This window comes from Phoxinus phoxinus, assembly GCF_949152265.1.
Source record: "Phoxinus phoxinus genome assembly, chromosome: 9".
Classification (NCBI taxonomy): domain Eukaryota; kingdom Metazoa; phylum Chordata; class Actinopteri; order Cypriniformes; family Leuciscidae; genus Phoxinus; species Phoxinus phoxinus.
In genome coordinates this window covers 14,798,395-14,820,017 of record NC_136884.1, presented here as the reverse complement: position 1 = coordinate 14,820,017, position 21,623 = coordinate 14,798,395, and the positions used below count along the sequence as shown (strand labels likewise).

Here is a 21,623-nt window from a genome sequence, read left to right as displayed (position 1 = left end):
ATCTTGATTTTAATGCTGACTTTAATCTCATAACACTGTTATCAAGAATTTAAATGCATTCCTGCCACTTCTGAGGCTCATTTAAGTCCCAGTGAACCGGAAGTTGCAAACAACTTTTTTCCAGTGTTGTGAAGTATGAATTTTGTTGATTCTGATTTAATTTGATTGATAACTTATTCTTCCTGATTGTGTTGTATTATTATAACTCAATTTATATTAATTTATAAATTTGACATAAAGGGCCCTATCATACGTTTAGATCGTTAAACCAGGGCCCAAAATATGACACATTTAATATGGTTAAATGAATAAATTAAAGAAAGTGTAGGGCCTGCAAGGCTCCATTATCACATAATGCATCTGATAGTTACTCAAAACATATACTTACAAAGCCAAAGACCCTCGGTGCTGTGGTTCTTAAAAAAGCCTTTGGGCTGTAGTTAGCTCCTGTTGACACAGACAAAAGAGAAAAAGAAGAAACATTATTTTTTCATCGATGATTATTGGCTAATGACTATATGTTATGAACATGATTAATCACAGATCTATGACTGCTAGATTGATCACTTACACAATCAGATGACAATCGACACTGAAAAAAGAGAGAAGAGAATATAACTTTTTAGCCTACAACAGGAGGGAGAGGGGGAAGGGATAGGGGGGCCGTTTTACCAATAATTAGCATAGCATTTCTAAAATATTTTGCAATGAAAATTTATCAATTAATCTATTAGCCTGCCTTTATATTACGTTAAAAAGCGTTACTATTTTAATCATGTCTGTCCTGTGCAGAGTGAATCCAGCACGTATGATACTATTATGTAAATTTAGCTGTCACTTCAGAAATAGTTTGCACCTGTCGGTCCAGTACATCTCTTACATCGTGTTTACACTTTGTTAATGAGAGGATTCATATTCATATCACATTCATATTCATTCTTTATTGTCCTCAATAGAGGACATTTGTTCGCGAGCCCGAAATTCGCGAGCCTGCATAAATCGACAAGAGACCAACAACTACCGGTAATCTGTGATTGGCTAACGTTACTGCTGCTCACCGCTGCAAAACCCGTTGTAAATGGATTAATTTTCCGTTCTCCAGAGCGTGAACACAAATAAGCACAAATATACACTGGGGCGTTTGGCAAATCTGTTGCGCCAAAATATTATTACAGTATCAATTGAGGGTGCTCTTGCTTGCGTTTGAGGGTGCATAGCACTCCCATAGAATCGGCCTGGAGCGAGAGCGCGAGAGAGTGCCTTTGAAAAAAACGCGCTAGGTAACTTCAAAATAGCCTAACGTCACACACATTAACGGTATTTTTTTAAATGACGAGTAAAATATGCCTTAACTGGTCGTAAAAATTACGGAAAACCATTGTTTGTGTAAATACTAGATTGGGTCCATCGACTGGAAAAGGTAGTCAGACATAATGGGATATGAAAGCGGCAGTTTTTGAGGAAAACTAAGTTCCTTCAGACTGTCCTTTTAGTAATAATAGCCTATTAGATTGTATTATTTACTTTCTTCATACATTTAGCTATATTTAATTGATATTGGTAATAGTTTACGCTGTAAAAGTAACATAAAAGAAATTTGTTCAGTTAAATTAGCCTACTTACCTCAGAAAAACTCACAGCTGGCGTCTAGCTGTGGCGATCCACTCTCAGCAGGGACGTCTGATAAGCGCGCGCTTGACACACAAACCTCTGTTTACATTCTGCGAGGCTGTTGCGCGGGCTTTGCACGCGAGCAACAATTAAAATAGTAATTTTATAAAATTATAAAAAATAAGGTCTAATGTCTATGTATGGGAACCAGTTTTTTGAGAAAATTCTAATATAAAAATTACTTATTTATATAGGATTAAAATAAATCCTTCCATCCACGTGTTTTTTATTGAACTTTTAAACATCCAGCGTGTGCATTGCTTATTGAGAATGCAGATTCATGATTTTCATCTGCAGAACACAGGGGAAAAAACTAAAAAACATTTTTATATGACATTTTAATAGGCCTTACACATTAATACAATATGCATAGCCCTATGAGTAGCCTAATACACGTTGTGTACACAATGAACACAAGTGCAGTCATCCCGCGAATTATAAGGCAATGATTAGGGCAAGTTAGGCAACTATATTAAAATATATATATTGTGCAAAAGTTCATGTATTTCAGTAATTCAAATTAAAAGGTGAAACTAATATATTTAGTATATAACTATGCATGATTATACTTTTCAGAGGGCCGACATTTCTGTATTTAAAATCCTTTTTTAATTTATTAATGTATTGATAATTTTTTTTTCTTTTTTTTTCCTGTATAGTGCTTTGCATACTGTATATGCCAATTCATATATACTGCAGAGAGGCAGGCCTTGTCAAAAGAAGCCTACGCACTTCAAGAAATCTGTCTTCTTCATTTACAGTAGCACTACTGCTTTTGTGTAAACAGTAAAGTACTGTAAATTACCATATACAGTAAGTTACTGTAAATTTCACACAAAATACCCACAATGCAGTGCATATTACAGTAGTTAACCGTAAATAATATAAGTGGTATTTTACTGGGCTTTTTTGCGGTAAGTAACTGTAAAATTACGGCAAAGTCTAACAGTGTGGTTTTTCACTTTCTATCTTCAGAACTGGGAAATGGAGTTATTTAAAATGTAGTGCCTCTGTGATTTGAATGACATATTTATTGGGAAGAAAAATATGGCAGACTGACAGCATCCGTGTGTCACAAGATGTGAGCACACGTCACATGAAAGATTCATTTGCATTGCTTCGAGAGAAATGCTTTGTCGTGCTATGGACCTACAAGCATGGTGAAAAAATATGAGTGGCATATGGCCGCCAGTGTTTTTATGTAACCTAAAAGTGTTCTAAAAATTAATTGAGGCGGATTTTTAATAGATGAAGTGGCACTGAATCTGCCCAGAGGTTACAGGATATGATTTCTCTCTCTCTCTCTCTCTCTCTCTCTCTCTCTCTCTCTCTCTCTCTCACTCACTCACTCACTCTCTCTCTCTCTCTCTCTCTCTCTCTCTCTCTCTCACTCACTCACTCACTCACTCTCTCTCTCTCTCTCTCTCTCTCTCTCTCTCTCTCTCTCTCTCACTCACTCACTCACTCTCTCTCTCTCTCTCTCTCTCTCTCTCTCACTCACTCACGTACGACGTATAACCTGTTTTCGACTGGGGATAGAACATTTGAAATATGTGGAAAATGTCACATTTTAACTGCAATATAAAAAGTGGAGAAAACATTAAGGTGTTTGAATACTTTCTGGATGCACTCCATATATCCATTGTTGTGTTGCATATACCAGATACCAGGTTCATGTTGCCAATTGTGTAGCCCTATTCAAGTTTAAAAGCATTTCAGGTGAGTTACTCTCGGCTGTTGATCGGTCAGAACTGTCAGATAAAAGGCTTAGCAACCAGATATAAAGGCTAAAAAGCAGTTTATGTAACATTTGATAGTTGTCAGATTGCACAAGTCGAATAATCAACCCGATCACACTAAATGCGTCTCTAGCACTGTGTTTATCTTGCAATTATACGCGAAAGTGAGTTTTTACGTGCATAGGATACACATGGGTTGGTTAGGGTAGGTTTAGTAGTGGTGTGGGGTGTGTGTGTATTATACGTTTGGGTACAAATATCATAATTTAATTAAGAATCATTTACGTGAGAACAGGCGGACATGCTCCTGCAAAGATACTTCAAGTAATAGCTAATATTTATAGCTTGTATGACCCCAGGCTCCCTCCTTTTCAAGTCAATACAAAACAAAAGTATGGTCAGTAAGTCAGTAGCTACTTTATTCTGTCACTGTAGCATGTTCATTGAAGTGCTCATACAGGTGCTGGTCACATAATTATAATTGTATCAAAAAGTTGATTGATTTCAAGAATTCAACTTAACAGTTGAAACTAATATATTATATAGACTCATTGCATGCAAAGTGAGATATTTCAAGCCTTTATTTGTTATAATTTTGATGATTATGGCTTACAGCAGCTTATGAAACCCACAAAATCAAAATCCCAGAAAATTAGAATATTACATGAAATCACACAGTAATGGTCATTGAACCAGGTTTTGGTTATTTTTGCAGTGTGTGCTGGTGCAAATCCTGCTGGAAAATGAAGGAAGCATGAAGTGCTGTGAAAATGTCCTGATAGACAGATGTGTTGACTCTGGATTTAATAAAGCACAGTGGACCAATGTCCTCTTTTCTGATGAGAGCAAATTTTGCATCTCAAGGTCCCAGAGTCTGGAGGAAGAGAGGAGAGGCACAGAATCCACGTTGCTTGAAGTCCAGTGTAAAGTTTCCACAGTCAGTGATAGTTTGGGGTGCCATGTCATCTGCTGGTGTTGGTCCACTGTGTTTTCTGAGGTCCAAGGTCAACGCAGCCGTCTACCAGGAAGTTTTAGAGCGCTTCATGCTTCCTGCTGCTGACCAACTTTATGGCGATGCAGATTTCATTTTCCAACAGGACTTGGCACCTGCACACAGTGCCAAAGCTACCAGTACCTGGTTTAAGGACCATGGTATCACTGTTCTTAATTGGCCAGCAAACTCGCTTGACCTTAACCCTATAGAAAATCTATGGGATATTGTGAAGAGGAAGATGCGATACGCCAGACCCAACAATGCAGAAGAGCCAACCCGATCTAACGGCAATTCGTACAAATTTTACGAGGTGGCTAATTCGTACCAATTCATACGACCTCACTCCTACGAATTTGTACGTTTTTTGCTAAATCGTACATATTTTACGATTTGCCAAAATCATATGAATTCATACGAATGACCTAACCCTGACCCCGCCCCTAAACCTACCCATCACGTGGGTTTAGACAAATCGTACTAATTCGTACGAGTGAGGTCGTACAAATTCGTACGAATTAGCCACCTTTTAATCACTCGTACAAATTCGTACGAATTGGTCGTGAGATAGCGTTGGAAGAGCTGAAGGCCACAATCAGAGCAACCTGGGCTCTCATAACACCTGAGCAGTGCCACAGACTGACCGACTCCATCACGCCGCGTTGCTGCAGTCATTCAGGCAAAAGGAGCCGCAACTAAGTATTGAGTGCTGTACATGCATCCTCATACTTTTCATGTTCAGAATTTTCAGTTGCCAGCATTTCTAAAAATCCTTTTTTGTATTGGTCTTAAGTAATATTCTAATTTTCTGAGACACTGAATTTGGAATTTTCATTAGTTGTTTAAAGTGCAATGAAATGTGAAATAAATCTTTTATTCAGGGAATAGAACTCAGGGTACAACATTATTGGTCACATATGAAACTGTTCAGTCAGTAAACTCCAGGAACAAACATGTAATTTAAACAAAATAATAAAAAAATAAAGTTTATAGTCAAAAGGTGTTGACACAACTTTTATTAGAGAATTTGTAATCACTTTTTTTTGTAAAGCACATCCATCAGGTCACATGGGTACAGGAAGTGTATGGCAAGACTTTGGTGAATTAAAAGAAAGTGTATAGAATTTAATAAGTAGCTATCATAAATCATATATTTAATAAATTGCTATCATAAAACAGTTTCTCAAACATGGGTCAGCTGCCAAAGAACAAAATGCATACTGATTATTTTATGATTATTAAACTTATTTCATCCATTGCTCTTTAATAACAGACGCCAGTGATTTTGATCGTTTTTACCAAGTCTTAGTCCGATTGTAATTGTTCATGTTGTGCGAGTGTAGAAGAGAGAGCAGAGAGTGAAAAGACATACCTCAAGTCTGAAAACTTCTGATAACACTTCATTTGTTGAACATCTGGCTGTTAGAAAAGAGAATGACTATTAGTGGAAAACTTTCAGGTTCATTTGGGTAGTTGCTACTAATTTGCACGATTAAACTGAAACAACTTTACATTAGGTGACAGGTGTACTCTAATAACTTGCAGAAACAGAACTGGATTAGTCTTTTTGGACATTTTTAGAAAAAAAACCCTGTCCTTTACAGCATTTTGAAATAAGCATCTTACCATGTCAATGAACTTGTGTTGTGCAACTTCAAAACACTGTTTTTCGCCCTTCTTTCAAAAGCAGGTTTTAAACAGAACATTGTTAAATAGGTTGGTGGAAGAAATATTGAACAAATAAACACACCATGAATACAAACGATTCACTTTCTCATGCTGCAACACAATAGATTCCCATTGTAAAGCCTTTTGTAAAAGTAAGGAGGCGGAAGTTTGTGCCAAGTTGCTATTAGAGAGAAACAAGTCAGAACTTGTTTGCTGATATTGAGTGAAAAGTGGGTCCCTAGAAACCAAAGCTCTCTCTGGGTGACCGCTGTGAACGACCCAACAAACAACAGCGCAGGTAACCGACTCCAGCCACCTGAACCACCTTCCCACAGCCCATTGGCTGAAAACCATCACACCGTTCAGAAAACAACATTCAAAAGAGCAATCACCTGTATTGTAAATGTGTAAGAGCCTCAAAATATTCATTTATTATACCTCATTTAGAGAAAATAAGACAGTCTTTGCAGCAGAAAACAATGCTGGGGAGCATTTCCTTCAAGAAGAGGAACAATTTAAAAGGGGTGTCTCAAGAGCTACAACTCAAGAACACATTTCAGTGCAGCAAAGAACTCATATTAATAGAAATCAGAGAAACCTATACATCAGCATGTACATAAAATAAATTACAATAATTTCTAGTAGATGATATAATGCATACAGTCACTCCAAGTCCACAAGTAATTGTTTTAATTCTAAGCCCTTAAACTCAACCCTTGTAACAAATGTGTGTGTTTTCTAACCAGCATGTGAGTGAGAACCTCGCTTGTTGAGTCATAAATAAAATTTATTAATCATTAAGAAATTTGAAAAATAACTATAATACAAGACAACATATGAGCCTCCCAAGCTTCATGTGGGGAAAGGTGCCTCAGCTCATGTAGGTCAACACCACTGACTGAATGGGCTCTCGGCACACCGGACACAACTTGTTCCGGTTCTTTAATTTTTTGGCGCAAGTGTAACACGCCATAAGGTGTCCAGTCCTTCCGTGGACGATGCAGCCATTCTTGGGGCGACTTTGACAGATGACGCAGGGCTCGAGGCACGTGGCGGGCAGGCAGGCATCCAGGCTGTTGAAGCGCTCTAGCTCAGGGGTCTCTTCCTGGCTGCTGCCCCCACCGGAGGAGGTGGAGGGCTGTGATGGCGAGGTCTGAGAGTCAGTCAGGGAGCCGGGGGTGGCAGAAGACGGAACTTCTTCTTTGGCGGCGGAGGCGGGAGATTGCAAGCACTTGCCGTCGGGTACGTCCACTCCTTCGTCCGTTTCTGGAAGAGGGCTTGAGGGTTTGGAAGGAAGCATTTTGTCATCTGAGGCTAAGATGTGTGTTGTGGTGATGCTGGTGACTTCAGTGCTGGGCTGTGTGTTAGTGGAGGGGTTTTCATTGTTGGAGTCTGATTCTGGAAGCCAACCGGGTCGGACATTCCAGCAGCTTTTGCAATGCCGAGGAAGAGGAGGGTTGAGCACGTCACATTCAGCACACTTCCAGTAGTCCTGGGTGAACACATTGTTGCATTAGTACAGTTTTTTCATATCTACTATGCACATGCACATTTTTCTTCCTTTTTTTGAAATACAAAAGCCTGTTAAATCCAAGGTGGAAATGGACACACAAAAAAACTTTTTGGTGCAAGAAACTTTAAAATGAAATGCTCTAAATTTAAAAAAATATGTGACCCTGGATCACAAAACCAGTCACGGTTAAAATATGGGTCAAAATTATAGATTTTTTCTTTTATGCCAAAAATCATTAGGATATTAAGTAGTCTTCCATGAAGATATTTTATAAATTTCCTACTGTAAATATATAAAACGTTTATTTTTGTGAGTGGATGTAGCATAATCGCGAACATAAATGGACAACTTTTTAAAGGCGATTTTCTCAATGTTTCGATTTTTTTGCACCCTCAGATTCCAGATTTTCAAATAGTTGTATCTCGGCCAATATTGTCCTATCCTAACAAACCATACATCAATGGAAAGCTTATTTATTTAACTAAATCAAGACTGGTTTTGTGGTCCAGGGTCACATATGGTCAACATGAAATCAAAATGTAAGTTATTAGTACATTCCTGGTCGTATTACGCACAATTCATTAGTGCACAAAGTTCCTAAGGGGGAATCAATGTCTGTCTTCATAATCATAAACAAAATGTCATAACTAGCTGCTTCTCTTAAACAACTTTCTTTTTTGGCAGACTCACAAAAGCCTCTTATTTTTAACGCCCAACCTTTGATCCAAATGGCACCACAATAGTATGCAACACCCACTTTTCATGATCCAATCTAATCATAGTAGATAAATTCAGCTTATCAGTTCATCTGGATTAAGTCCAGTTCTACTTTCATTATTGAAGTAAATTGCTACATACTGCCTCAGTTATCTCAGTATCTTCATCAAACGAGTCTTCATCCTCAGCGATGATTGTGACTTCATACACCTGAATGAGCAAAAGAAAATTGCAGCGAGTTAAGGACTGTTAAACAGGTTAGGCTACATCAGGAGTATCCAAACTCACTGTCCTGCAGAGTTTAGCTCCAGCTTGCCTCAACACACCTACTTGGAAGTATGCATAGAAAGACCTTGATTAGTTACTTCAGGTGGGTGTAATTGGGGTTGGAGCTGAAATCTGCAGGACAGTGGCCCTCCAGGGGAAGGATTGGACACCCCTGGGCTACTTTGGCTTTCCATCCACAATGAGGCGACTTTTTTATCCTGTGAAAACCAAGTTGTATAAAGGCACTCTCCTAAGTGGATACATTTGAAAATGCTTTTTTTCGCTAATAAAATTAATGTGCAAGAATAATTACGAGTTATCTCAGTGAGCTTTTATTACATTTAACGTGCATTATGAAGATTTTTAAATTTTCAGATTTTTCAAACTTTGTGGAAAATGCTTGAAGACGTTAGTGCGGACAAAGAGCATTTTGAAAATACGTTTTTCAAATGTATCCAGATGTTTGTTAATATCTCTCTCAATAGAGCAGGAGTTGAGTTGAAACCTCGTTCTCTCCCGGCACCGAATCCTCATCGTTCTCACTGTAGGCATCGGAGTCGATGGACTCCACCTCGAACTCCACACTGAAATTATCAGAGTCCGAGTCCTCGCTTTCATCACTGCCTTCACTGTGAGAGATACCTACATCCTGTTGAACAAACAAAACACTGGTTAGAGAGGGCCACATGACAGCACAAAGAAGTTAATGTAACCGCTTGTAAAACAAAACTATGTGAAGGACCGTCTGTGCTACTCACAGAGTTGCTGTGTGCGTCCGAAGACTCGCTGTTCCTCCTCTCCCGGTGCAGGCCGCCGATCACACACCAAGACAGGCTGTCATCAAATGTCAGGGAGAAGCTGTCTGACTTGTGCCTTTTCCTGCGTTCTCTAGGCTCGTCTTCGGCTGAAGAATTCTCTATTGAAACCACAAAAAACGAGTTTAGCACCAAGCTGTTTTTGGACACGTGTCCTAATGAGGGTTTTCACATATAATTGCTCTTTAGGTGAACCAGAACACGCTGCTTCTTAGGCTTTCCAAACATTTCCAGTCTGTTTTTTTGTATGTTTACAAAAACACAAGATTGAGTGTATACTGTTTATTGCATTAGTGTAAATCAGTTATTTTGCTGATGGTCCTTTTCTATGCACTCAACTTTGGACACTTATGGCCCATGCAGGAGCAATGCTCAGAGCAATAACCCTGTTTAAATGGTGCATCTGGTGCTGCTTGCTTAACAAACTGCCTTTGTGTGCATAGTTGGAGTTTTAAAATGGGCCATTGAAGAGCAGCAGTCATCTGAGCACATTCTGCACAGCCTCCAGATCTCAGTGTCCTTTTGAGAGGTTCACAGTCAGAGAGAGAGCAGTCATTATGGTACCACATGTTTACCCACATGGCACATACAGTCCTCTATCAGGACTGAAGGAATAGTACAAAATGATCCATTATGAGGGTTGTCTTCCCTGCTCAGCGGCTGAGACTGTTATAATGTAAATTGGATATACGTATATAGGGCAGGAAAGCAAACAGTCCTTAAAGAAAGGAGTTGCCTCAACCTTTCACCAAACTCCCATGAAAAATAAACAAGCTGGAAATCATGAAATCTAAAAACAGCTATTTTATTTAACAGCCATTCAATGCAAAATGTCATCCAAGGCAACTGGCTAGCAAAAATAAAAGAAAGGGACAAGCCCTTCCAGTTCAAACAGGAAATGTGCCAATACTGGAAAGAAAACTGAACATTAAGCTCTGCTCAAAACATTTGTTAAGTGACAGCTGAATGTGAAGATACAATTATATTTGAAATCCCATCAGACCCAGCTGATCAAGCATGTGCTTTCATACACACCCAACAGGACACAGCTGGTGTGTGTGTTTTTTGCTCTGTGGTGTGTGCGCTTACCAGGATCACTGCTCCTCCTCCTCCTGCGCTGCTGTTGTGAGGTAGATGAGCGAGACTCTGAATCCGTATCCTGGAACAGACAGTTGGGTTTCAGTCATGCTTCAATCTCAAACACAGCAGGAGCTCTATAAAACCCATTCAAGCACAAACGCAGCACTACCAGGGCAACTCTGTGGAATGGGTCAATACTCTGAGGTTCTCAGTGTGTTGAGCATTTAAGAAAAACATTTACCCCGGGCCCTCGATCTGGTTCACTTTGACTCCTGGGTTCAGAGAAGGTAGACTGAGTTTCTGTAAAAGGAAACAAGGACAGTTTGAACAAAAAAAAGATAACATTTGTTCGAGCAAAACAATATTATTAAAGATGGAACAGAAGATAAAACAAAAGGTTTAACGGTCATAGTACCTGGATTTTTCACTGTCACAAGGTTTCTATTGATCATTGCAAAGAGGGCTCTGAAGAAAAAAGAAAAAAAAGGTAAAATGAACAAGTAAAACTTTCATATATTTCACTTTCAGTTCTTTAAAAAAAATTGAGGAACACATTATATACACTATTTTAATATATACATAAATTTATATCTCTTTGGTCAACTAATGTGACTAATGTCAAATTTGTTCTGCAGCTACTTAAAAACTTAGACAGGTGATAGCAGATTCATTCAGAGCTAGTAGGTTAAATATCCCAGACGCTGCCACCTGTTGCTTTAAAGCCCCACCCTGATATTCTCAGGGGTCATTCATTATTGCTGCAGCTGTCTCTGTCTAAGTGAAGTTAGGGTCTATACGCACCGTGGCTCTTTGACTGAGAAACTTTTCACTCCGAGAACAGCACCGAGAGCATCCTCTCCGCAGTGAACGATGTGTTGCTGCTGCTTGTCATATAACTCCTTGCTCATAATATATTTCCCCAAATAAAACATAACCTAAACACACACATAAACAAAAGAGTACAGTTTAGAGATCCACAAGGAAACCATTTCCTGAAACAAGTGTGTTGAGAGAAAGGATGGCAAAGATGTGGCTGGTATTTAAATACAGATGAGTAATACATTCCTGTTAGTCAGACACAACTTCCACCCATAAAAAAAATAAAATGACTCATGGCATCACGCTAAAAAAGTTGACAACAGATTAAAATATATCAAAAAACTTAACATTTCATAAGTAAGCATATTATTAAATTATCGATATTACTGCAGTGCACACTACCAATGAAAGACAGAAATTTTGTAGTTTTAATCGTTCATGCAAAACCTATTGCCATTTTATATATATTTGCTTAGGTGTTCAGAATGCTTTCTTCCTGGATTGACTCAAAAAAGCCCTAAAGTCCCTAGTAGGCATTACTCGGGTCTTTCCTTTAATGTAAAAGGGATTTTTTTGCACAGTCTATCATCCTACAATCAAAAACCTAAAACTTATTTTAGTCTGATCACTTATGCGTAATAAGCAGCAATATATGAATTATTATTCATCTGTAACACAAATTTAAGCGTGATACTTTGGGTTATGGGTTTGTTCAAATCCCTAAACCAAAGAATGAGCAATGTGAAGAAATAAAAGCACATTCTCGTCTTGCAAACACCACGAATGAATATCTCACTGAATAAAGGCAGTAACTAAATATAATTCACCACCCACTGCCGTAGAATTTTTACAAACTATATGCAGGTTTAACCATACACACAAATGAGCAGCAGCAACATGAACCTGGAGAAGGATTATTTTAGCTAGCAATGTCAAACACCTCCGCCATATGACCACAAACTCATTTCAGAAACTCTCAAATAAATGCTTGTATGACAGACTATTCACACAAAACACACGGCAAGGTTCAGCTAATAAAATAACTAGCATAATTCCAATTAGATATAATAACACCATAAAGCATGGCATGTATACTAATGTTTAAAAGTTTTAATGGACTAGGCTAAAAAACTGTTGTCAACAGACACGTCTCCTCACCTCCTTCATAGTGAAAACATCTTTATCTGCACCTGCATCCTCTAACAGCCTTTTTAACGGCACCTTTGGTCTTACCTAAGGAAGTTACAATAAATAGCACTCAGTCATTTCAAGGCATAAGAACACATTTGAATACTCAAAAGAACACTGCATTTACCAGTTTTTCGTTGTCAACCTTGTTGATCTGAGAACTGCTTAAACAACTCTCTGTTGCCATATTTGTAGTGATCTGTAAAAACAAGTAAACAGTTGTTATACATAAAACAAATTGGAAGCAAATCAGCACATATACAAACCTCAGAAAGAACATTACCTGTGCAAATTGAGGTAAATTGGATATTCTACATATATATATATACTCTGCTAGCTGTACATAAAGTGCTTGAGCTCTGGGTTAGTGAGGAGTGGGAGCCGGCTGGGAGCCAGTCTATGGTTTAAATAGACTAGGAGAGACATGTCAGGGCTAGAATCCACCGCACCGATCTTCATGTCCTGGGCGGGTTCGGGCATGACGAGTCAAAGCGTGACTGGCTTCCGACTCCTAGTGGTGGAAGACGATCTTTGCTGAGTTGTCGGTGTCTCTGCGATCATGCCCGGGCATGTCCCGACTCACTCACTACTACACTACACTGACTAAGCACATGGATTTGAAGCTTATCAGCCCAGTGTGACAGGTGAAATAACGTGTTTGGACCAAAGCGATGACCAGCCCGGATTATTAGAGCCTCAGTCAAATAAACAAAATAAACCAACCAAAAAGACCAAAAGTTGATCATTTACAAGTTCTACGGATGGATGGATGCCATGCGAGTAAAGTTTCAAATGTCTTTGGAATACGACAGTGCTTTGTTTGTTTTGAAATACTCTGCAAACAGCAGTAACGTTACACACTAAAACACAACAACAACCTCAAGTGTGTTGTCTTCTGGATAAATATCTGACATCTGCGTGCATGGGAATATTTCAAACCATTCATATTAGCTGCGCATGATTAATGTAAAACCTGGAGCATCAATTCCTTCCCCCCCCCCCAGAGGTAACATGTAAATAGATCGACGTGTAAATGTTGTTTTGCGTATGTGTTTTACATGTGATCGATCGAGACGATTAGTCTTGCGCGCTTTTGATGCGTCAGGTTTCAGTATAACATACAGGATAAATGACAAAAAAATAAAGTGCGTAATGTGCTTTTCTCCAGTGAACTGAATCAACACTGAACTGAATAATGCCTTTTTTAGAGCTGCTTTAGTACAAAATTTGACTCATATTTGACGACGTTTACATCATTGATCGTTATTTTCCTGTTTATCACCGTAAAGCTGCTTTGAAATAATATTTATAAAGCGCTATAGAGGCGACTTGACGTATCCAGCATAAACGTCACGCAAGCCGCTGCTGTATTTGTTTACGTAACTTACGTTACTTTTCACGTTATACATTTCGTAATTTCTTTACAAGCTAATTTGTGATAATAGTATTAAATAATCAACATAAAATGCGGATGTGTTGCGTATTTGAGCGACAAGAACTAACGTTAAGCTGTTGTTATTGTTTCAACGCCACAAATGCGCGCTCTCGCGGATGTCTGTTTCCCGCTGTGGACACTCAGGAAAACCCGAGGCTCCAGTAGGCCACGCTTGCAGAGCTAGCTCAAGGCTAACTGAGGCAAATGATTTCAGGCGACTAAACGGATATTATAGACTCATGCCGTATTAAAATAATAAGCTGGAACGTTTAGCTGTATTTGCAGATATATGCAACCTGATAGGTGTAATAAACATATGAGAAAGTGCGAAAATAGTTAAACTGAAAGTGTTAATATGTCTTACCTGCTGGTGACCGTTGAGAGCCGCGAACTCTCACTCCCCCTACTGGCGACCGTTTGAATTTGAAATGTTCTAGCACGTGCACTAAACGCGGGGTGTAAACATCACACAATACACTCGAGTTGAATATCATTTTACACTGTCTACTCTTGCTGTTTTACTGTTTATGGGTTTAAATTTAAGCTCAGTTTTAAATTGTAAAATCGCTTTTATATTTTCAGGTTAACAGAATTGAGCATTGTCTGTGTTGTTGTAAAAAAAAAAAAAATTTGTCTCCTTGTTTTAATAGGCTATAATATAGTTTTAGCAGCTGAGTTCTGCATGTATCCGGTAATATGTGTGGAGCTAACAAGAGAATATAACAACAAAGTTAAAAAGATAAATAAATACATTTAGTTGTTGAATGTTATTATCTGCTTGCCCGGGCATGTTGGCTATTTAAAAAGTTGTAGCCTATTTAAAACATGTATTGAAAACGACCAATTCAGGGCAAAGGTTTATTTAAAGATTTTTGTTTAGAGATTTTAAACCATTCAGGTACATAAGCTAGTTCATCTGCTCTACACATTTTATGAGCTTTATCCTGCCTTTTTAAATGCTTCAAAGTATATTTTCACATACTTGTATTATTTTGAATTAAATATACAATTGAATTAACCAAATGCTCTTGGGTTCAATGTAGTCCATTGTTTTAATTGTTATACGATACATTATCACTCATGTTCATATCATCAGGTAGTTATTTAGTGATAGTGTATATTTATGATCACTTGATAATAGGCTAATTCTCTAATCAAACCACCAGATAATGATGTCCTCCTTTGATTAATGAACTATTTTGCATGGTTCTATTGTGTTAACTGAAACCCCTTTCATCAGCTGTTTTGATTTCGTGTTAAGTAATGATGACTGTTGTCGTAACATGACCCTTGTACACATTATTGTGAATTGTAGACCATTGAGCCAACTACAGAAACTTGCTAGTTAGGGGAGGTATTGTTTGCCGAGTGAAATCGGTGCTGTATAAAGGGGACAAATGCTTTGAAAACATGTCTTGTACGGTCCCTGTGACATGATCTGATCTTTACGGTCCAAGCAGAATGACTCAAGAGGTTATTTTAGTGCAACATGTTCCTTTACGCTCAACATGTTTGGGCTTGTACGTCTGTAATAATGAGGAAATTCCATGGACCACTGAAGTCATCAAAAAAGCAAATAATTTAGCCTAATTAATGGTTGTAAGGATAAAGACAAATCCTAAAGATTAAAGTGTAAGGCATTTACAGAGTCAAACATATGATCCAGGTTTTAGTTCTCATAAAACATTGCTACTTTACTAAGGCACAAACAAACTTCTGTCCGGGACACTTCAACAAAAAAAGTGAAATTTCTGTCATCATTTACTCCCCTGTATGTTGTTACAAATGTATTTCTTCTAGATATTTTGAAGAACATTAAGATCTAAATATTGAAGCCCACTGACTTGTGTATGAATGAAAACACTCTTGATAAATCTCTCAAAATATCTTCTTTGTTTAAAAGTAGGTCATTTTTGGGTGAACTGTCCCTATATTTTCAGCATTTTGGTTTACCACATCCCTTTCGAAACTGGGACGAGTCTAATATTCACGCAAAAAAGCAGCAAAACATCTAGATTGGAGACAGGACTTTGGAATGTGATTAAAGTTTAAGTTGCAAAAGAGAAAAGCATGTAGAAAATCCCTCAACATGAACTGAACAAATGATTGACATTCCATTTCATAGACAGCAAAAGACCGTTTTTTTGCCAAGTAGGCAGTGACCCTTGTCCTCAAAGTTGTGACTAGACTCAATACAAGATAACATTCCATCCTTGAAAAATGTGACCCAAAAAAAAAGTTATCTGTAACTTTCTATAAAAAAGTTTTATTGTTGTACAGACCATTTGAAAATACATCATTAAGTAAAACATACAAAATAAAAAAGGAAATGCTTCAACATTCAGAGTTTTTCTCTCAAACGTTCCGCATGTTTATTTGCAAAAATTGAATTGAACTCTTGAAAAAAGATTGAAATGCTATTAAAAGTTCTCAGCCTCAATGGCGTAAGCCTACTTCCTTCCAGTCTATGTTTTGGTTAGTCTTCACGCTCCTGTGCAAGAGCCATCGCTATCTACTTGTTGAAGACATCAGGCACTGAACACCGTCTGTCTCGTAGATTGGCACATCCGCGGGCCTACGGTCTCTGTGCGAGCTTGCTTTTGCCCTCCTCCTGCTCTGCCAGTTTGAAATGGGTGTATGCCAGGATGCCAGTGAGGGTGCAGAGGATGCCCAGACCTTGGTTTAAGGACAAGGGGTCCTGGAACAGAACATACCCACCCAGTAATGTGATGCAGAACTTGAAGTGTCCAAACATGTTGTATCTTTGGAGACACATGTTAAGGGATCTTGTTTGACAATGACTTTTGAGATCTCTTGACTCGCACTTGAGTCACTTGAGCTTCAGAGTTGAGTCATGCACTCATAGAAAGAGCTTCTAAATGATTCTTTATGAACATTAAAAAATTTTGGACCATTTATAGTTAGGCTTGTGAATATGATATTTAAAAAAGCTAATAAATCTCTTTACAACAAACATTTCACAGTACATGTAAGTGTAAGTACAGTACTTACCCAAGAAAGTACTGGTAATATGATGTAACTACACCAGAACACCTCCAGGGCCCATGAAAACACCTTAGGTTAGGTTTGGGGGAAGGTTCAGGGTTAGTACCCAGTTATTGTAATTGCTAGTTATTAAGTATGTTATTTTGGTAACACTTTACAATAAAGTTCCATTCAGCACTGTGAGCAAACGTGAACTTGAACAAAAGTTAATAAATGCTGTAAGAATATTTCTCATTGTTAGTTCATGTTTGTTAATGCATTAGGCCTAACTAATGTTAACAAATGAGACCTTATTGTAAAGTGTTACTGTTTATTTACTATTCATTTAAGTTTTGTGAATATACGTTAAAAATTGGTAAAATCTGTCTTGTGAATGTGTAAACGTTAATAAATCGGTTCAAAATAAGAAATAAAAGGTAATAAAAAAATATGCTATTTTTAATATTGATGTATGGCTATATAAGTCTTGTGAACATGTAGAAATGTTAATAAATCTGTTCAAAATAAGTTAAATGTGTTAATAAAATAACAGATGTTAGTTTTAATATTGATTTATGGCTATATCAGTCTTGTGAATATGTAAACCTTAATAAATTTGTTCTAAATAACAAAAAAACGGTTAATAAAAACCGATAAAAAAAGATGCTATTTTTAAATTTGCTAAAAATAAGTATAATCTGTTAATAAAGTAACAGATGCTATTTTTTATATTAATTTATGGCTATATCAGTATTGTGAATATGTAAAAAAAAAAATCAGTAAAATGTGTTGATAAATTAACAGATGTTATTTTTAATATTGACTTATGGCTGTATCGGTCTTGTGAATGTAAAAATGTATAACATAAGTATAATCAATTATTAAAATAACAGGGGTTTTTTTTAAATACTGATTTTTGGACATAAATACCAGTGTTAAATAAACATACATAAATGGTAACACTTTAGTTTAGGGTCCAATTCTCACTATTAACTAGTTGCTTATTAGCATGCATATCACTAGGATATTGGCTGTTTGTAAGTACTTATAAAGCACATATTAATGCCTTATTCTGCATAACCATATTCTACATCCCACATTCCTACCAAAACTACCTTACTAACTATTAATAAGCAGTAATTAGGAGTTTATTGAGGCAAAAGTCGTAGTTAATAGTAGTCAATAGTATACCTTTATAAATGATATTTGTAAAATGATTTATAAATGAACATTTTAAAAGCAGCAGCTTGAAATCCCTTTGACAGAACACTTACCTAATAAGTGTCCCAAAAGTGCAGTTTAAAACACAAGATGAAGTGCTCCCTCTGCTGCTAGCTTTTTAGAGAGGTCTCACTCATAAACTCACTTTTCAATGGGTGTATTCAAAACTATGAAACGTTTCTAGTATGGCTCAGGGCTACAAAAAAAAGTGCCTCGATTTACAGCTTCCTCTTTCATTATTAAACAAGTGTGTAACTATGCTTTAACTATTTGCCCAGGCTCTGTAAGCAAACATGTGCTTGCATTATAGGCCTAGCCTGACAATTAACAGACAAGTTATAGAGCACTGCTTACAGATATTTGTCTATAGGGTGTGTTTTGCACCATGAATAGAAGAGAAGGAAATAGCCACAGCTGTTGGTATTTTAGAGAAGTAGCAGAAAGGATACGTGACAGGAGATGTGTTCCCGATGATCCAGTAAATGGACAGATTAACCAGAAAGGCTATAACGCCAGACAGCAGAACCATAACCTTGATGAAGGGGAGAGAAGAAGAAAAAAATCACAAATCAACAATCTGAAATTGCAATTGAACTTAATACTTATCTTAAATTAAGCTTTGTGAACTTTTTACCCTATAGAGGGGAGTAAAACATTACGAATTTGTACTTTTTTTTTCTCTCCAGGAAATCTGGGCAATAGCACAAAGGCTTTCTCTGTGACTGTGTGTTTGTGTAAGAAGGAAATTCCTTTGGATAGTTGTAGAGGGAGTGTGTGAGCCAGTGAGAGAACTCTTACCAGGGCTTGAAATGACCACGGGCCGAAGATGCCACCCTCTCCGCTCAGGGGTTCGAAGAACGGCACCAGGACCAGGAGAAATGCAGACGACATGGGTGCCTGATAATACAGTAACTGCATGGAGTTCACCTGCAGCTCATGCTGTTTGGCACCGACCCACTATATTAAGAGAAACAAGTCATTAGTCAATCAAATACAGCATAATCAAAATATTGGAATTATTATAATTTTTTTTATGGTCAGGAATTCTACTGGGGATCCATGAAAGTACTTAATTTATTAGTAATTTAAGTAGTAAGTAGAAAGTAGTAATTTATTTTGTATAATACTGGTAGATTTGTTCTATAGCTAGTTTTTTATATATGTTTATTTAAAAAAAACACTAAGAATGTTTGGTAGATTCGGTTTGGGGTCGGTTCGTTTTTTTAAATGTTTTTGAAAGAAGTCTCTTCTGCTCACCAAGGCTGCATTTATTTACTCAAAAATACCATAAAAACAGTAATAGTGTGACATTATTACAATTTCATAACTGTTATTTATTCCTGAGATGCGAAGCTGAATAATCAGCATCATTACTACAGTTTTCAGTGTCACACGATCCTTCAGAAATCAAGAAACATTTCTTATTATTATCAACGTTGAAAACAGTTGTGCTGCTTCATATTCTTTTGTGGAAACTGTGAGGAGAAAACTGGGAAACTTGATGAGTAATAGTTCAAAAGAACATTTATCTAAAATAGAAATCTTTTGTAACATCATACATGTCACTTTTTTATCAATTTAATGTATCCTCAATATCAAAAATAATAATAAACATTAATATTATTATTAATAATTGAGGTTAATAGTCATATTAAAACAATCAATGAAAGTTGTTATAAATACCAGAATTTCTATATTGGAGGTCTCTGGGTTGGCCAATAGTCTATGGGACTATTCGTGTTAGAGAATAGTCATGTAGTAATGTTTATGGGAATGAAGGGATATGACTTTTCCATAAGGATACCAAGTGAGATTGCCATAATACTTACCACTTGATACAGTGAGGTTACAAAGACCCCCAGTGTGGCAAAGATCATCCCCAAAAGATTGAACCTCACATCATAGTAAGAGTTCAGTATGACCCCTAAAGTGATTGGCACCTTTAACACACACACACACACACACACACACAATAAATTAGGTGTGGGAAAGGTGGTGCAAAAGCAGATTACAGCTGTTATTTGACCCTGCATAAAAAAATATGCATATAGCCATGACTTTTTATCAGCATTTAGCCTGGGCATAGTTCAAACTGATGTATGGCATAGTGCATGCTATAACATTTATTAAATAGGTGACAGTTATAATAACACTTTATTACAAGCATATATGCATATTTATGCATTTAAAGTGTGGTTCACAAGCCTGAGATATACCAGCATAAAACTAAGTGATTTTTGTTTTATTTTTTTCCAGATTTTGAACACCAGATTCATGAACTAGTCTATTGATATGTTGAGCAAAACGTTTGAATGACTTCTTAGACAATATAGCTACCAGTCGAATAAACGAAAACCCACTTACTAGAGTCAGTTTAATCTTTGTGGAAAATGTCTTTCTGTAGTACATGGTCTGGATGGCTATAATCACGGGTGTTGTCATGGTCTTGGCCAGCTGATATGTTCCTATAGTGTTGCTTTGGAGAGACAGATTCGTGAAAACAACAAAACCACAGAAACTCAGAGCCAGCAGGATGATTTTAGAAGGTCTGAGACTCTTGGGGGAGAATATGTCCATCTTCTGGCAAATATACAGCCCCAGCCATGTCACTACGAAATGAATGAGAGTCATGGTCATGTTGGGGAAGCCATAGTGCACATAGATCCATTTGTTGATGAACACTATGCAGATTGAAGACAGTAAGTTAGCCAGCAGTCCTGCCATTAACCGGTTGTTTCCAAACAAGTCGGAGAGTCGCGTCGCCATAGTTGAACTCATTTAATAGACGCAAATAATTCTGGAGAAACCGTTTAACTTAGGTGTCTGCATCAGCAGCGGGAAATATATCTCCACTGCTTTCTGTGGCTGAATGTGTGAAAGCGGTTCAGAAGAGCTTTCATTCTAGGACTCAAGCCCCGCATTCACTCACTCAAAGCACTGCCACGGCAGTGACGTGCTTAAACGCGACGTGACGCTCGCAAATGAGGGATGTTCTTGGGAGGTAACGGTTCAATGCGAAACTCTCGCGAGATTCACATACGCAGAAAAATAGGCTTGTTTGAGATGCGCCTTGCCTCGCCTGAAATGTAAGCGAGAGTAGGCGGCTGCAGTGAGGGGAGGAGTGAAAAAAGCGCAGGCAAGCTGGACAGATCTCTCTTCTCGCAGTGGATCTGACACCTGTGAGATCAAAGATGGATATCGCGGGATTCACGGGATTCACGCTCGTGCACAGTGTTGCTAATAAACTGGATGTAATTTAAGTTATTTTGCCTAAAATATGAAAATAAATATAATGAACAAGACACCCAAATCACTTGTTAGGCTATATAATCCCATTCCAAATACGTGTTTATCAATATTTTTTTCTTTTCTTCTATATATATATTAATTACATAATCACATAATCCATATAGAGATCGCCACTGTCAGAGAGTTTGGGAATATTCACAGATCATTTATACACATAAAACATGATATCAGAGTTTTAATATCAAACATTTTAAAAGAGAACATT

At 37.5% G+C, this 21,623-nt stretch overlaps 2 protein-coding genes across 4 annotated transcripts; both read right to left on the bottom strand.

Annotated features, from left to right (window-relative positions):
• Positions 1-5,402: 5,402 nt before the first annotated feature.
• mdm2 (MDM2 proto-oncogene) lies at positions 5,403-14,411 on the bottom strand. Of its 3 annotated transcripts, none has more exons than XM_079624029.1 (11): positions 14,268-14,411; positions 12,596-12,667; positions 12,439-12,513; positions 11,263-11,396; positions 10,877-10,926; positions 10,703-10,761; positions 10,471-10,540; positions 9,325-9,482; positions 9,072-9,215; positions 8,441-8,509; positions 5,403-7,561 (listed from the first exon to the last, which is right to left on the bottom strand). In XM_079624029.1, exons 2-11 carry the CDS (start codon positions 12,653-12,655, stop codon positions 6,941-6,943), a joined length of 1,440 nt encoding a protein of 479 aa, XP_079480155.1. In that variant the 5' UTR covers positions 12,656-12,667; positions 14,268-14,411; the 3' UTR covers positions 5,403-6,940. The 3 variants fall into 3 exon arrangements, with proteins under 3 accessions (XP_079480155.1, XP_079480156.1, XP_079480157.1); XM_079624030.1 differs by lacking the exon at positions 14,268-14,411 and adding an exon at positions 12,752-12,981; XM_079624031.1 differs by lacking the exon at positions 12,439-12,513 and having other exon boundaries at positions 14,268-14,345.
• A 1,750-nt stretch (positions 14,412-16,161) lies between these two features.
• slc35e3 (solute carrier family 35 member E3) lies at positions 16,162-21,086 on the bottom strand. The gene is made up of 5 exons (XM_079622873.1): positions 20,474-21,086; positions 19,939-20,049; positions 18,908-19,066; positions 18,559-18,641; positions 16,162-16,665 (listed from the first exon to the last, which is right to left on the bottom strand). Exons 1-5 carry the CDS (start codon positions 20,885-20,887, stop codon positions 16,479-16,481), a joined length of 954 nt encoding a protein of 317 aa, XP_079478999.1. The 5' UTR covers positions 20,888-21,086; the 3' UTR covers positions 16,162-16,478.
• Between the last annotated feature and the right edge of the window lie 537 nt (positions 21,087-21,623).

Coding starts and splice junctions, on each gene's coding strand:
- mdm2 (XM_079624029.1), bottom strand. CDS start 12,655: ATGGCAACAGAGAGTTGTTTAAGCAGTTCTCAGATCAACAAGGTTGAC. Junction 10,762..10,876: donor TGTGACAGTGAAAAATCCAG/GTACTATGACCG, acceptor TTCCTTTTACAG/AAACTCAGTCTACCTTCTCT. Junction 10,541..10,702: donor AACCAGATCGAGGGCCCGGG/GTAAATGTTTTT, acceptor TGTCTGTTCCAG/GATACGGATTCAGAGTCTCG.
- slc35e3 (XM_079622873.1), bottom strand. CDS start 20,887: ATGAGTTCAACTATGGCGACGCGACTCTCCGACTTGTTTGGAAACAAC. Junction 19,067..19,938: donor TAACCTCACTGTATCAAGTG/GTAAGTATTATG, acceptor CTCTTAATATAG/TGGGTCGGTGCCAAACAGCA. Junction 18,642..18,907: donor CGTGGTCATTTCAAGCCCTG/GTAAGAGTTCTC, acceptor CCCTTCATCAAG/GTTATGGTTCTGCTGTCTGG.